General features: G+C 49.0%; 2 protein-coding genes across 3 annotated transcripts in view; one reads left to right on the forward strand and one right to left on the reverse strand.

Annotated features, from left to right (window-relative positions):
- The window catches only part of Pex23 (tectonin beta-propeller repeat-containing peroxin 23), a 69,268-nt gene extending 53,815 nt beyond the window's left edge, over positions 1–15,453 (forward strand). For both annotated transcript variants that reach the window (XM_084604772.1, XM_084604773.1), the window contains exons 18-23: positions 6,102–6,238; positions 7,010–7,190; positions 8,093–8,228; positions 11,296–11,498; positions 12,718–12,837; positions 13,271–15,453. In XM_084604772.1, the coding sequence (XP_084460898.1) occupies positions 6,102–6,238; positions 7,010–7,190; positions 8,093–8,228; positions 11,296–11,498; positions 12,718–12,837; positions 13,271–13,372 (879 nt within the window). In that variant the 3' untranslated portion in view covers positions 13,373–15,453. The remainder of the gene's footprint in view (positions 1–6,101; positions 6,239–7,009; positions 7,191–8,092; positions 8,229–11,295; positions 11,499–12,717; positions 12,838–13,270) is intronic.
- Positions 1,490–3,784, reverse strand: LOC146190040 (neprilysin-1-like). The gene has a single exon (XM_084603368.1). It carries the CDS (start codon positions 3,782–3,784, stop codon positions 1,490–1,492), a length of 2,295 nt encoding a protein of 764 aa, XP_084459494.1.
- Positions 15,454–16,654: the final 1,201 nt, after the last annotated feature.

The following is a 16,654-nucleotide window of genomic DNA, read 5'->3' on the forward strand; positions in this document are numbered from 1 at the left end:
GATAGCCTGCATACGACCGTATGATATATATGTAGGATAAAAGGCAGAAAGTGAGGGATTAGTGTATAATCGAGTAGCAAATTGCATGTACACGTGCAGACGGGAAACGTCAACTCTGTCGCGCTATGTACTTAAAAAAAAAAAAAAAAAGGAGCTGAGCTGTCACCCGAACTTTGTTTTGATCATATTTCTCTTGCTGCTCATGCCCATGATTCCTTCAATGCAAATGTTTATAGTTCCTGAACGTGGGACCTTCCTCTTTGTTCAGTTACTGTCTTCAAGAAGTCAATTCGTTGTATAGTTTAACAATTTGGTATTGTGCTTTGAAATATTTTATTTGAAATACTTTTGTGCACCAAGAGGTCGCTGCTGGTGCTGGGGTTTCTGCAGCATTCCCATATCCTCTATCGATCACAATCATTCGTTTGATCCTCTATTTTGAGAATGACCCGACTATGGACGCGTGTAGACAAGCCCATAGTCGGGTTATTCTCATGACTTTTGCAGACATAGGCTAGACATAGACATAGGACATGACTTTTGCAGACATAGGCTAGAAAGACATAGGCCTTAAGTCCCGCTGCGTCGTCAAGGCTCGTCTTCCCGTAGTGTCTGCTACCGTGTGTTGCCTGATGGGACTTCTCCGCGCTCCACCGGTGACCTATACGGTGGCACAGTGCCGCGAACTCGTGTCGTGCTCATCCCAGCCGAACATGGGGCACTGCACGAGTGCGCAGTGCACCATGTGCTGTCAGCCGAGAAACCTCTGCGTCTGCGAGTCCTAACAGCCCAACATTATATGTTGCTTTGCACTGGATCAGCGTCATTATAGTTTTGAAATGCTCAACAAATTATCCGTGCAACTGAATGGCGGATCAAAGTGATGAGCGGTTTCGAAAGGTTTAATATACATGCGCATCACAATTTCTCATGGTACACGATGTGCAACACAGAATATAAAGAGCGCGAAAAACCGCAAGAAAAGCGCATCTGTTCTAACTTGAGTATTAGAGCTGGTAAAAGCAACTGCATAGTCCTCGACGAGGTGCTCAGGGGAAAGTCTTTAAGGTAGCAGGTGGCATTCAAATTCTAATTTTTGCTATTACAAAATGAATCAAGGGTTCGATCGAGATTTGAGTCTTGCATCAGCTCCAAAAATATCTGTCGAACTTTTTCTTGCTTTCAGGAATTTGCTTTGTCCCCGTGTTTGCTGCGACATGGGGCGAGTACGCTATAGAGAAGAAATGCCCAAAGGAAAGTGCGTGCTCTGTCTGTCGTGAAAAGTTCAGAGGCTAACTTTCAAGAAAATAAATAACTACTCGTGCTGACTTTTGTATGGAAATGCCAAAGAATTAAAGGAAGAATATGTTAATAATATATATATTCGAATATTCGTTAACTTAATCGCTTTTCGCTGTTTCCTGTGTGATAGAGGCCCACAACGAAGTTTTCGGCAGTTGGCAGTAAATGTTGTCACTATACAGTGCGTTCACGGAGAATCGGCTAGTTGGTTCTCCTCCGGGTCCACCTGTTCCACGGGCAGGTCCCAGAAGGAGCACTTGTCCTTTACGTGCATTAGGTCCCGCTTGGCGCACCCGAACGAATCTGCGAACTCCTTGAGGTGTCTAAGCGGGACGTTGCACTGGTCCTCGTCCGCGCTGTGCGGCCCGCGCGCGTTGTTTCCCGAGGTATCCTCCGGCGAGCACAGCTTGAAGCAGTAGTTCAGGTAGAAGAGCTGCTCCCTCGAGAATTCCAGGAACGCCGGCATCTTTCCGCGGTCGTGGAGGAACGAGCGGTGTCGGTGCGCGCCCAGCACCGCTGGCAGCGAGGCGAAGTCGGCAATTTTTTCGTCCGCCGGTCGTGAATCGGCGCCGTAGGCTCGTTGCAGACAGGCTACTTTGTCTTCATACTGGGCCAGGACGTCAAGGGACCACCAGTTGTGAAGCTTTCCCTGGGCGTCCCTGTTATTTCCGCTAGAGTCGAACCCGTGCATCATTTCGTGACCAACGACAGAGCCGAGACCCGCGTAGTTGAAAGCCGTCCAGGCCTTGTCGTCTAGGTACGGAGGCCTCATGATGCCGGCTGGAACAAATATGGCGTTCATCTGCCTGGCGTAAAAAGCGTTCACGTCTAGAGGGGTGAAAGACAGTCGCTGGACGGTCGCTTTGCCCGAGGACAATGTCTTCATAACGAGTCTGGTCGAACTCCTGGCAGCCTCCAGTGATGCGGTCAGGTAATTCGCGTGCGTCGAAAAGTTGGCATAGTGCTCGTCGAGCACGTCTTCGTTCAAGAGGAAGGCAGGCTTGGCTAGGACTTCGCCCATGGCGGCCATTTTCGCGATGGCAGCGGCGCGTGTGGCGTTGTCCATCCAAGGGACGTTGGCGAATATGGCGGTGAACTCTCGCCTAATGTCCTTGGTCAACGTCACGGCGATCGTGTTCGTCCTTGCCGTGGGCGTCTTGACCAGATAAGGATAGCTTGCCGCGAGTGGCATCACGTCGATGACGAACCTAAAGCAGGCGTCAGTGTAACTCTCCCTGTTCTTGTAAACGAAGCTGGCTGCCTTGTAAGACGCTCGCGGGGCCAGCTGACGGAGGAGGGTCCAGCCGATGAACATTGGTACGAGCGTTGGTTTGGCTGTGTAATTAAGTATCTTACCGACTTGCAACAGGTAGTGAATGTTTGCTACCCTGACGTGATGATCGACATTCACCTTGAAGTACGGCTCCGTCTGCTTGTTGACGGCGTCGACCCACGCCTCGCCTCCGACGTCCGGGATGAGCTGGTACAGCTGATGGTACGCGATGTTGTCCGGCACAATATCATCCGTCTGCAAGGAAGGGATAATCTGCGAGTCGGCGTCGGCGATGTCGGCCATCAGCCTTTCGGCGCTCGCCGACCTGAAGCCTCGAAGTACTTGCAGGTGGCTGATGAAGAAGTCTTCCAGCTTTCCCGAGTCTTTGAGGATGTTGCGCCAGAGGAACCAGCTGATCATGTTGCTGTTTTCGTCTATGTCCACCGTTGGCCGTCCGCCTTCGTCCAGATCAACGAATACGTTTACTCTGAACAGCGTGTCGATCCTCCAGGTGAGCGAAAGCTCAACCACAGTGGCGATTATGCTGGCCGTGTCCTGTGGCTCGACTGCCGGAAACTTCGTGTAGGTGTTCATGAACTCCGTGAGTTTCTCTGTCTCGGACCGCTTTTTCTCGACGACGTCTTTGCAAGACTCGAACATGAACGCTGCCTTAAGCACGGCTGAATCGCTGTTCTGTCTGCGCACGGATGAAGTCGCATGGTGATCTCGCAGAACTTGTCTCTCGACGTTGCCGTCTTGGCGCGTATTGTTGGTGTCGTCGAATTCAGAGGAGCTTTCGTGCCAGGTCCTGGCGGACTGTCTTCGCCGATGGCGCTTGGTAGCCTCTTCGAACGCATCCAAAGCGTCAAGCAGCGTTTCCTGCTGGACCGTTTCGGCTACGCTTAGTTGATCTTTGGCGTGCTTGTGCATCCAGCCTGTGCATACGAAGCGGTAGAAGTTGTCGCACGGATTGACGGATCGAGTTATGGATTCCTTGAGCAGCCGCGTGTAATTGACGCGCCGTCGACCGCCGCGTTCATCTGTGGGTACATAAAAGAGCAGGTACCAGGCCAGCGCAGCGATAAGACCTATGAGGCATACGCTTCCGAAGCCAACCATACAGAGCTCCGCGAAGTCGGCCGTCACGAACTCCAGATCGGTCTCGCTCATCGAGCTTTCCTCCCTGTCAGCAGCAGCATTCCGAGCCATGCTGGTTTGCTTTGCTGTTGTCGGCGCCGGCCAACCGGCGCTCGTGGTGGGAAAGCCTTCAGGCTTTGGTCTTGGGCTTATTACGTTACCGGTTTTTTTTTTTTTGGCTTTTAAAGTAGACGTCAGTTTGCTCCGGCTTCCTTGGTCGGTGACTTCCAGGTATCACTGCTTTAAGTTTGTGAGGTGCAGGGTTGAAGGGGCCTTGGCCGTGGCACGTAGTTCTGTTTGCACTGAGTCAGGCTGAAGCGGGGTTGCTTTTAGTCGGCTTACCTCGATCGCAGTCGCCCAGGTGCACGAATGCGTACAGGCCAAGAGTCTGGCCGCTGAAGTTCTTGCACACTAGTGCAAGTTGGGGCTATCCGCGTTGAGGGTCGCTAAACCACGCTGTCCTCGCCTTCTTCAAAAACCCCGGTTGTTCTTTGATGGCGCCGTCTCGCTAACAGCGTGGTCCGCTATTGGATCGCGGTTCGACGCAGTAATGTTGCCCGAAATAGCAGCGACGTTCTGAGGCCAGATGTCCGCGTGCGCGCTGGAACGCGTGCTGCTAAGCCGTGAGCACGAGCTGCATCGTTGTCTTCTTCGCATGTCGACTGACCTTGGTGGCCGAGCGACTGTGGCGTGGGCTGCCGAGTGCAAAGCTGCAAAGTTCAAGCGGCGGCCGCGGTCCATATAGGAAAGGGATCAGTGTATTTGAGGGTCGCTGTCGAACGTTGCGCAAGTTGACAGGAGACTTGAAGCATTTACGTGCTTGTAATGTTTACGAGTGACGGGAGCAAGGTGCATGATTCAAGAATAGACTGATGCTATTAATCATTAATGGTCCTTTTTACTAGTGTCGCGAAAAAATTTAATTGGTCGAGATAGGTCACGTGTTCTCGCGACCGAGACGTCATAAACCACACCAGCGCTTAACCATGTCACGTGACCGTTGTGAATATCTCTGTCAATCGGGATTTCGCGGCCGAGTTGGCAGGGGCTCTGAAAGTAACCCCTGCGCTTATCGGTCGCCAAGGTGTGGCCACGCGGCATGGCCGAATCGGCAGGTGACATGGCCCTACTATAGTGACATCATGCGACCACGTGACGACGCGGACTTGGCAGGTGGCAGGTGAAATCGTCGAGCGCTGATTGGTCCCTGGGGTGTATTAGCATAATTAATGACATGGCCGAGTTGGTAGGTGCGCTGGCAGTTGGTAGATGCGCATGACACGTCACGCGACATGGCCGAGAGCGATGACGGTAGGCTGATACGCAACCTCCCGAGGTGAAATTTTAAAATGTATTGAAAATTCGGGACACTTTGGACCGCCTACGTGTATGAAGGCGAAAGCTCGCTCGCGCATGCGACGCCCGACTCGAAAACGCGCAAGGGAAGCGATTGGGGCATACATTGGAGGCAAAGTCCTTATCGCTGAACTATAGTCTAGCAGACGCATATCAGTTATCCAGCGAAATGGTATGATACCACCCGAAACGCTGCACGCAGAGCGGTTGCGTCACAATCAGGAGATCAATGGTGGCGCCACATGGAGGTTCATTAGAAATGCCTGGAGAGCGAATGGCGCGCCATGCGTTAATGTGTCAAGAGCCCCGGCACAGGACTATATGTTGTACATGCCGTCATCCCACTTTGCTGCTTCGGTCGCTCGGGAGTCAGACACGAGCGAAGGACTTGACAACTCGACATTCTCTGGGATTCGAACTCCAGATGTTACCCGCGGTTCAAACCCCAGGCCTTAATTTAGGACTAAAATCCTCGGCCATGCTAAAGGGAGCTGGCTGGCCATACTCTGGGACTTGAAGCCTCTACCGTCTCTCTTTATAAAACTATTGACACTATTACGTCACACGTCACGCAACTTCCGGTACCATTTCATGCGGACAACTTTCGCGACAGGTTCTGAGGACGAGAATTCGTGACAGAAGTCTGTAGCGGTAGTAGTTGCTTCCAATGCTGTCTCATATGCATTCTTTTAAGGTGACTCAAGGGTCCCCATAATTTTTTTTTGCCGCTGCTAGTGCGTGTCAGTGAGAGACATCTGCCTTGCAGTGCACCTATTAAAGCTGATGATATCTTCCGCCGGATGCGGTCAGTTTATTTTTACCACCATCTTTTCACAACATGCTTCCTCTCAAGTTCGATGATAGAGCATGGTGTGACAAAGTACACCGTCTATGCAGTCACTTTCAGAGAGCTGATCTCGCTGTGTCAATTATAAGTTGCGGGCTTCGCTCCGTGTGCCCAGATATCTGTAGTGTCGTAAGAAAGCACTAAGCGTGCAGTCACCGCCATCGCTGCGTGGTCGCCTTGTCGCAGGTCACTGACTGGGCAGTGGACTACCACACCCCGGGTGGCGTGGACCGCGACGGATGGCAGTATGCGGCCGACTTCCCCTTCTCGTACCACGGCTCCAAGGGCATCACCGACTACGTGCGTCGGCGCCGCTGGTTCAGGTGAGCGCGAGAACGGGCACTTCGGAAACCTCAGTGACGTCACCCACCAAGTAGTCCACAGGGTTGGCTCTCTGTCGCTTTTAGTCATGACAAAAAATGTATTTCCAAACAGCTCATTACGTGTCTTGGATAAGTCCATTTCCTCCTCGCGGTACCGTGACGTCTAAGCTGGCGAAGCTCAGTTGAGAAGTGCGAAGGATGGCGGGGTAGCGTTCCTCAAGGTGAGATTATATACTTTCTGCTGAACATGTAACCAGCTATAACTTATTTGGCTCGCATGTTCGTCACCACGGGGACCTAGCATTTAGGCAATTGTGCCCCTAAATGCAGAGAAAGGATAAGGAGCGCTGATTTGCCAGTCACTAAACGAGTCAGCTATAACTTCTCACAGCTACTCAGGCAGTGAAAGACGCCGTAGTGGAGGGCTCCGGAGTAATTTCGACAACCTTGGGTTCTTTAACGTGCATTGGCATCGTACAGCACACGGGTGCCTTGCTTTTCGTCTCCATCGAAAAGCAGCAGCCGCGACCGGTATTCGATCCCGCATCCTTCGGTACAGCAGTCGAGCTCCCCAACCACTGCGCCACCCCGGTGGGGCTCAACGATTACTGTAGACTCTTATCTGTGTTTCTGCCTGAAATACCAGCTAGTCCTCCAGCTCATTATCCTGAACGCCTTCAACTTTTCAGTTGTCTTACCGCTTCTCCATCTCCCTTCGTACCGGCGTCTTTTGTCACCCTTCACGAAGATTGCCCCCGCTCTCGTGCTCAGGCTGTGCCGACTCAACACGACCGGTCCGTGGGTCGAGGTGGAACCCATGCTGCTGCGCGACCTGTCGCTGTCCCTGGACTCCCGTCTGGGGAACATCGGCGAAGGGGGCGTGGCACTGTGGGCGGTGTCCTCCATGGGAGAAGCCGTCTACCGCAGGGGCGTGACGCCCGACTGCCCCGAGGTGGGTCGCTATTCGGCCCGTGGCGATTTCGCTATTCTCGGCCGAGTGATTGTAAGACCTGAGGTGGTCGCAGCTATGAGCAAGTAAAGGCTGTTGTCGAATTTGGTGATAGTATTGTGAAGGCAGATAACTTGGAACTATACTTCGTCTCACAAGATGTTTGCAGCATTGCGATAAGGAGGGGCGCTCTGAACTAATCAGGATCATGGGCACTGTAATAGGTAATTGGGCTCCTACCCACCTCTGGCCTCCAGCGCACTATAATAGACAATTGTGCTCCCACTGTCGCCCTCGCCGTTTCGGCGGGCAAGAGGATCGTATGAGCACAATTACCTATTATAGTGTGCAAGATCTTGAACGGGCCTGGGCCTCTTTGCCTTTCGCAGTGCTGCAAACATCTTGTGAGACGATATATATATGCTGTTAGAGTCATTGCCGCAACGTATTGGCATCGGGTTAGTGGACATGGAATCTTGTTGAATAGCTTCTCCAACTGTGCAAACAAAACACGGCGCTGTACGCGTGCATATTCGTATCCAGGCGTAGCACGGATTAACATTCAGATGGCTTGTTTGTTTGCTGGGTTTTACGACACATAAGCAACTAGGATATCAGCCAAGAGCGAGGAGATTTTTTATTAAAGAAACTGCGAACTATGCAGAACAAAGATGCCTATAAGGGAACATAAACAGGCTCGGTGTTGCGTCTTCCACACTCACCCTTGTCTTGGCGCTGTGCTTTCCGTCGTGAGCGATCAACAAGCCTCCCGAAGTCTTATTCGCATGCCAGGTTAAGGATGTGGTTTTGATTCCTTCATAGCTATATTTACGCAAGCTGTGTAGCTGTTAGCACCCATCATATTCCTCCTCGTCTCCCTCTTGGACGTGGCTCGTCGCATGCAGGGCAATGCGTGGATGCACGTGGCGGCCGAGCAGCAGTTCGAGGCCATCACCGTCGGCGCCCGTCACAGGGTGTGGGCCATTGGCCAGGACGGCTCCGCCTACGTGCGCAATGGCATCTCGGCCGAGCGCCCCACCGGTGAGTGACCACTGCGTCTGTCATGCGGTAAAGGGGCCCGGAGCACATCGTGGCCGTGACCGCAAGAACCGACCTGAACAAGGCACCTTTGATGCAAGGTTTGACCGAAAGTTTTCAGAGCAAAGTTCTGCTCTTCACACTGCGGTACCTAAGGTCATCTACTAGCGGGTTGACCTTGAGTTGCTGAAGCGGAGGCTCGCTCAGTGACGTCGCTGCACGTGTCCCGCGGCGAAGAGGCGTAGTACAACGCTTCGGCTCAGGCTGATGTTTAGCCATGCTTAAAAGAATTTGCGCTAATTTATGGCGATTTCCACTGGTCGATCGGAGCAGGGCGCCCGAGCCGACCTAGAGCGCTACAGAGCGAATCAGCCTTGGTCGACCAGCGGAACGTGTAGAGCGCGCGGCGGAAGTAAAGCTGAGCCGGTTTCGAAAGTTGTAGCCGCATCCCAGCGCCAAAATGTTTGCGGTAGATAAATAGGCAGGAGTGCGGCCCTCAACAACTTGCTTTCTCATTTTTTTAACGCTGCAGACGTTTTTCGATAGACGCACTTCGACATATTCGCGCAAAAAACGGTGACATCCAGCGTCCACTGCCGATGTCGCTGAAACGGTCAAAAACAGCCAAAAGAATCCAGCAGCATCCGGAAGTGACCGCGTCAGCGACTAGGACTTCCGGCGAGATCCGACTTCGGTCGGCGGATCGAGCTGGAGCGTCCCGAGCTGCCCCAAACGACCAGCGGAATACGCGCAACCTATCTTGATCGACCAGTGGAAATCGAAATCGTCGTCCCGGAGCAAGAAAACGTGCTCCGTAGCGACCAGTGGAAATCGCCATTAGTAAAAGCTCGTTAATTCGAACTTTACGGGACCGGGAAAGAAGTTCGAATTATCCGACGTTCGAATTATCGAATGGCCTCGAAAAAACTGTTAAGAACCATTTTCATTACGGTAAATTTACCGTATTCACTCGCGTAACGAATTCACTCGCGCGATGAACCCACCCGCCTCCGATTTTTGCTGAAGAATTTGGAGGGGAAAATGAAGGCGTCCCTCCGTTTCGCACCGTCACGGTCCACAGCGCATTTCTTGGCAGTGCGCCATGATTCTGCGCAGTGATAACATCACGGTGTGTTTACCTTTTGACGTTAGCTCTAGCAAGGGGGGAAGGGGGAGCTCACTTGGCAGAGTGCCAGCGCTTATCTGGTTGCGCAACCCTCGTTTTCAGTACGCTAGCTTTATCATGCCATGCTCAATTGGGGCAGGCGCCGTCTACTGATGCCACTCAATGATTGGAATGCGCGATAGCAGCAAACGCCTTTTGAAGCTAACGATGCTAAGAGCCGGCTTCATGATCGCGGATGACCCGCGTTCTTCCGTTGACGACTGATGGGTGAAATAATGAACGATTCTCGCAGAAAAAAAAAAAAAAATTATGTAACCCGTAGCGCCTGTCCTAAGTCATAGCCTTTGAAGGGCGTTGGCTTAGACTGCGCCGACAGTACTTATCCGAATTTCGGAATTGGCTCGAATTAACAGGCTTTGCTCACTCTTCCATGGTTTTACCTAAAGCTTTACCTGGTTTGATCTTTAGTCTTCGTTATGGACGTGCCCAGCCTCTATCTATGCCGCTCTTTCGCGGAGTGTCTTCTTCTCTTTTCTTTTTTTTCTTTTGCTTTTTTTTTTTTTTTTTCCACGTGCTGTGCACCAAGCCGCCCAGACACTGTGACGCGTAGTTCGAATTATCCGTAGTGGAACCGACTCGCATTCGAATTAACGGGCTTTTTTGTACACAGATATTTATGGAGCTTGGTCGGAATTATTCGAAAATTCGAATTAAAGAACAAAACGCTTCTCTAGAATGACCGAACTGCATGCTTCGGGCCGCTCCGGACTACGCGCGCGACATCTAGAGATAACCGTCTTATTCAAGACGCACGGTAAGTAAGCTGCGCTGTGGTGGAGAGCATTGCATAATGTTGATCACCTGGGGCTCCAAATATAAGCAGAGCCTTCCATTACTATGTCCCACTGTTAATGTGTAATGTCAGTTATACGAACGCAAGCGCAAGTGGCTTTTTATGTGTGTGTTTTTTTTGCCTTGCACTGAAGAAGAGAGTTTTAAATATGCCCCTCCTCAACTGGAGCTCGTAGCATCATTCCTAACATGCGAGGCAAGCTGTTTATTGCTTCTGCAGTGCCATTAGTCAACCATCTAAGGTGTTTGCAATATCCCCTCACTCGTCTGCCGCAATGACCGGAGAGTGGTGCACGGCAGCGAAAGCGTTCTGGCCTGAGCACCTCCAGGCTGTCACGGTGGTCCAAGAGCAGGAAAGTGCCATGTGCCTATGCGTCAGAGTCAGAGGGGTGGCAATCATTTGCACTGGCGGCTTCTATTGGTCGAGCCCATAGCCCGCGAGTCAGCCATGCCCTGTGCTCTGCGGAGTATGCTATGTTGTAGTTGATGTGGGAAAGAAAGTGGGAATAAAAAATAAAGCAGCCATCTGCGCTTCTGACTGAGATGAGGAACCTTCGTCACTCTCGACTTTTCCACAGAAGATGCCAATTGGCTTATGATTATTGATGTGCTAAACCGCTGAGCTTAGCTCTACTAATTTGCTTGTCATATGTTTCCCGGTCACGTGCCTATGGTGATGCCACCTATCGCAACCAAAATGTTTCATATGGAAGATGTGGCAGTTTGGGAAAGTTGGGAGAAGAGGAAATGCTTGCTCACAAGGCCTACACCCTGTGGATACTTTCATTTGTGGCTTTTCACATGGATAGTGGAGCACCTAGCGGGCTCTGTTTTCTCCAATGGTGGCATTATTCAAAGCTTGATGCTACATTAGTTTCTCTCAATTGGTTCAGGTCGCTGTAAGACGCTCAAGCATCCCTTTCAACACACTAAAAGAGCTTCATACCTAGACTGGGTGCTCAGAGTATTGTGTTGCTGAGTTGTTGAAAGCTGTTTATGGCACTATGGTAGTAATCGAATCACACGTGGTAGGCAAAAACCAAAATTTTTGCCCATTTGGCAGCTCTACCTCTCATGGCTTTTTTTCTCTAGGCACAGCCTGGTTCCATGTTGAGCCGCCGACTAGCAGCTCGCCCCTGGTCAAAATCTCAGCCGGTGACGCGACTGTATGTGCTTTGGATGCTACGGGTAAGCTGTGGCGTCGTGCTGACGTCATGGATGTGTTCCCGGAAGGCACTGCTTGGAAACTGGTCTCGGACAATGTCCACTCCGTCTCCGTAGGCCCTGATGACCAGGTATGCACTGACACACGAGCACAGGCATTGTTTCAGGTTGCTGTGAGCGCAGACAGATTTAATTAATTTTGTGCGTAGATGCAGCGTTTACTGTTTTGGTCAACCAGTTTTGTTACGCTGATGGCGTGATACAAAATGGGTTCTCGATAGCCGGAACAGCAAAGTGTGCACACTACATGAATACAAAATAAAACAAATAGGCAGATTCCCTTTGGGCAATGTCATTCATCCATCGTCATCAGTGAGCACTCATGATGTCATGTTCAGCTGCTTTCTGCATCGTCCCAGGCTCAGCTAACTGCAGAAATTATTTCAACCACACCAAGTTCCACTTCACACTTCGGAATCTGGGGGGCTATAATCAGCGTAGCGTTTTCACAAATGCAAAGGTGTTCACATTTCGACTATTCCTACAGCCTAACATGATGCTAAACCTGTGCAATGTCTACAGTGCACTGCAGCATCTGTCAAGGTGCTGTTTTAGAGTATAACACTTAAGAGATCGTCGCAGCCTTTCACAGTGGTCGTGGAGAAATGTTATAACTAGAGGGTAGCCAGTCACTGGTTTCTGTGGCTGGAGCCATATATGCACTATGCACAAATGCACCACAGTAGATCCATCAGACATCTGGCCAACATCCTGCCATTTCTATCACCATGAGTGAAGCAGGTACAATAGCTGCTTAATGTACCACCCAGGCAGATGATCGGCAATGCCAGGTAAACGATGCGAGCATCCTCTACAGAAGCAGCTATATAAACATGACGTAAATTGTGGCTGTTTGCTGACGCATTTACCACCGCCGATGCATGCAGAAACTAACTACACAATTTATGGCCGGTTATATAGCTGTAACACAAAACCGTAGCTTCAACCAGCAGATTCAATACGCTGTGGCGCCATATCGTAACAAAAGCTCAAACAAGTTGGTGATACCAAGGAAATGTTGCTTACTATATTGAAGGCACACTTGAGAGAATATGAGAATATGAACCATAATGAAATGGGACAACTGTTTGGGAAAAAAGAAAAGATGAAATAGACCAAGCACTTGGGCTATTTTACCGAGTTATGGTGACAGGATACACTAGTAATGGAAACGTTCCACCTAAGATGTAGCTTCATCTTTTTCATGTGATTTTAAGTGGGCAAATTAAAATTATAAGCCATTATTTATAATGAGTATTGAGATTTTCTGTGTTTTGTTTTGTAACCCAGGTTTGGGCCGTCATAGATGTGATACGAAACAAGCGGGTCTTTCTGAGCAGAGTTCTGGCAAGGAGGAAAGGCATCACAGATGAAAACCTCATTGGAACTGGCTGGGATACAGGATGCGGGGTGAGTTCCTTCTTTCTTCTAATTCCTTTTTTTTTAATATTTTGCTCCTTTGCTTTGTTCTGGTTCACTAAAGCAGATAATTGGGCTAGTTGGTATGCCATTGATTATGAGGCAGCAGACTTGGAAACACACAGACAGGAAGGGGGACAATTCCCTCTTCACATGATATTTGAAACAGACGGTGTAATATCGAGCAGTTGAGAGGGGAATTCTAGTTTGGTTGCTTTTATCTTGTGAAGCATTAGGAATAAACTGTTGTAAGCATACCTGAGATCACTATTGAGGTATCCAAAGTTGTGAAATGGCAGCTGAGATGAAATATCTAAGAACTGTGCTGTATTTTTATTTTTGTGCATGCATACCTTTTTTCTAGTAGAACAAATAAATATAGTTGTCATGGATGCAAGGAGTATCCTTTCATTTTATTTCACAGATGAGTTGGCGGCATGTGTCTATCCGGGGTTGCACCAGAGACCAGTTACGAGAATTCAAGGTGTTTAACAGCAATGCTGCCTTGTTGGACATGTTTCCATAAGTCATCACTGGAAACTGTGCAACACTAACGGAGCTCAAGCCAAAGTGGATGGCATGACTGTTGTTTCCTTGTGGACCAGGGTTCTTTTGTCAGCCGCATAATGAATGGGACCATCTCATAATGCACTGATGCTCTTGTTAAGATATTGGGAAAGTACATCGCTCTGAATAGCCTTTCCCAGTTTTGTTGTGATCCTTATGTGGTGTTAATTTATAGCTACTGTGTTCCACAGCAAAAATGTCCATATTACTTAAATATCTTGACACTCAGTATGCCTGAAGCCTGAACAAGTCAACAGTTTCAACTTTCTGTGAACGAGATATTGTAGTAGTAGTTATGCATTTTTAAGGCAAATAGAATAGGTAATAAAGATATAAGCCAAAGAAGAGATAGGTATATGTATGTCTGTTATACCGGTTGACCTGTGTGGCCAGCTGAAACCATGTTACTAACATAATATGCTGGGTCATAATGCTACCTTTAATTAAGAAGTAGGTTAAGAATGGCACAAGAATTTTTATCCCTGTTATTACCATCGGCATCTTCATTTGTTGTATGTAGAGCACCTCCATTTCTTCGCTACATTGTGGCGACCATTGGAATATGTACGAAAGAAAGTTTGTCTTCTAGATATATTGTGTTCTAAAATAGTCCAAGACCCATTGGACTCCCTGTTGGAGAGAAAAGATAGTTAAAGACTCAGTGGATGGCTTGTTGGAAATAGGCAAAGACCCATTGGATATCTTATTGTAGGTTTAAAAAATAGTCCAAGGTCCATTGCATGCCTTGTTGGAGATAACAGGTGCAGTGTAAAGGCTTCCCACAGGTGAGCCGCACCTGAAAATTTTATTTATTGACTTTATTGCTTACGTGCATGATCATCTTGTTGATATTTTAATTCTGTGTGATGTTGATGACATGTTATACTGTTTCCTAGATATTTTATGGGGAAAAAGCATCGTGAAGAAAGCCTGTAAATTTATGTACAGGAAATACTTTTTTCATGTTTCTGTAATCACTCTTACAGCATCTTTAACTTCATGATGTAGTACCATCTTTGCATACATAGATATATACTCCATTCACCCTGCATGCCATTGTCAGCTACAAGTGCTCCGACTAATTGATGACTGTTTCGTGCAGTAAGACTGTATCTACAACTTGGTGCTCAGTTCTCCAAGAAGTAGTGTCTGCTTATATAAAAGAGTATGTGGTAGTGGTTCTCTTGCAATTCCTCATGGGCATTTGCAAGAGGAGGATAAAGGTTGTGTTGTGCTTTGCATCCTGTTTGTGCAGAAACATTGCTGCAACTCTCTAAGAGAGCTCAAGGTTGTTAAGCATACTAGTGGCTGGAGGGATTGAAAACTTACCTGTTGACAATGTAGTAGCCTGTTTGGTCAAGAGTGGTGGCGGTTTCTCATCCTCAAGTGTTGGCCAGTTGGTCCACTTAGAAGGACATTGGCTAATGTCTTGACAAATGGAGGCGACCCATTAATACCCCCTTGCGCTTACACAGAATGTGGATATGAAAAGGCTTTCCCCTTGCCAGAGTGGCGTAGTGGTTAGGGCGCTCGACTATTGCGCCCAAGTACGCGGGATCGAATCCCGGCCTTGGTGGCTCCTTTTCGGTGAAGGCGAAACGCTAGGCGCCCGTGTGCTGTAGAATGTCAGTGCATGCTAAAGAACCCCAAGTGGTCGAAATTCTTGGAGTCCTCCACTACGGCGTCTCTTATAGCCTGAGTCGCTTTGGGATGTCAAATCTCACAAACCAAACCTGTTTGACCTCCACGACTGTGTTGCCATGTCCAGCTGTTTTATTTGCTTCATGTACTTGTGTGTAGTTCCTTTTCGAATGCTGTTTATGCCAGAACTGAAAGAAGAATAGAGTTTCTGCTTTTACAAAGACCACTAAGTAAGTTAGGGTGGAAGTTCAAGGCACAAAGACCCAGTGATTGTAAATTATCTGTGCTGCCCGGTGGCATTCTCTATAACATGTTTCTTTGTGTGCATGTGCGCACATGTGTGTGTGTGTGTGGGTGTGTGTGTGTGCGCGTGTGCGTGCGTGCGTGCGTGCGTGCGTGTGTGTGTGCGTGTGTGCGTGCGTGCGTGCGTGCGTGCGTGCGTGTGTGTGTGTGTGTGTGTGTGTGTGTGTGTGTGTGTGTGTGTGAAAGGGGGGGGGTGGTGTACTTGTTTTCCTGACTTTGGTGTTGTACTATCGCCCTCAGTATGAGTTGCACCGAGCGAGCGCATGCCCAGGAACACTCCATAGTTGTGCAGTGGCGCCTATTGCGATGCGTTTGTGAATTATCGGAGAGAATGGGGCTGTTGCTGCTAGCGCGCATTACCACCACCACTTGCTTGCTGTCACCCTTGCCCTCATTTCCCTTGTGGTGATACGAGTTCAGAAAATGATAATGGCAGCTGTGGTCCCGCTGCCAAACTACGTGCTTGGGCAAGACCTGCTTCCTGGAATCTACTATATCTGGCCAACTGCCTTTTTGCTGAGTCACTTGATGTGTTTGGGAAGGCAGAAGAAATTTGTGCCACATGGTCATATGCGCTTGTAGTTTTTCAATTTGTGGCTCGAATTCAATAGACAGAAGAAAGCAATAAACAGTGATTGAAACAGCCAAGAAATAAACGGAGCCGAGGTAAAGAAGCAAGCGGGGCAATGCGCGGCTGCAGAAGGATTCCTACCCTTTTCTGATAATGGCGAAAAATCATCAGCGGCACTGTTCAATCAGAGAGTGTGCTCGGTCACGCGCTGGGGCGGTGGAGCTCATACTGAGCGTAATATAGTACTTGTATTTATGTAAGCATTGCGGTTTAGTCTCTTCATACCAAATTTTCTGTGAAAAATGAACTTGTGCTCTCTCTCTTTTGCATGTGTGGTCATCTCTGCGGTGTAAATTTCTTGTTGAGAGAACCTGGGGTTTGATTTGATGCTAGTTGTCACTGTTGTCATATTCAAGAAAACTTTATGCAGAATGCGACAGGAAACAAAGGGAGAAACACGCACACACACACATACACAAGCGCTTGTGTGTGTGTGTGTGCGTGTTTCTCCCTTTGTGTCCTGTCGCATTCTGCGCAAAGTTTTCGTGAATATGTCGATCCACCAACTGGCCCAACAATGTGCACTACTAAGCGTCACTATTGTCCATGGTGCGTGGCCACTGTTTAATTTTGCTCACTCATGCATTTCTTGTCGTATGTGACACAAGTTGTAAATCTTGTTCTCTCTGGTCAGATGTTTAAAAATAAACTGCAGTTAGGCACAAT

This window comes from Amblyomma maculatum, chromosome 5 (genome assembly GCF_055883805.1).
Source record: "Amblyomma maculatum isolate TAMU_Amacu chromosome 5, ASM5588380v1, whole genome shotgun sequence".
Classification (NCBI taxonomy): Eukaryota; Metazoa; Arthropoda; class Arachnida; order Ixodida; family Ixodidae; genus Amblyomma; species Amblyomma maculatum.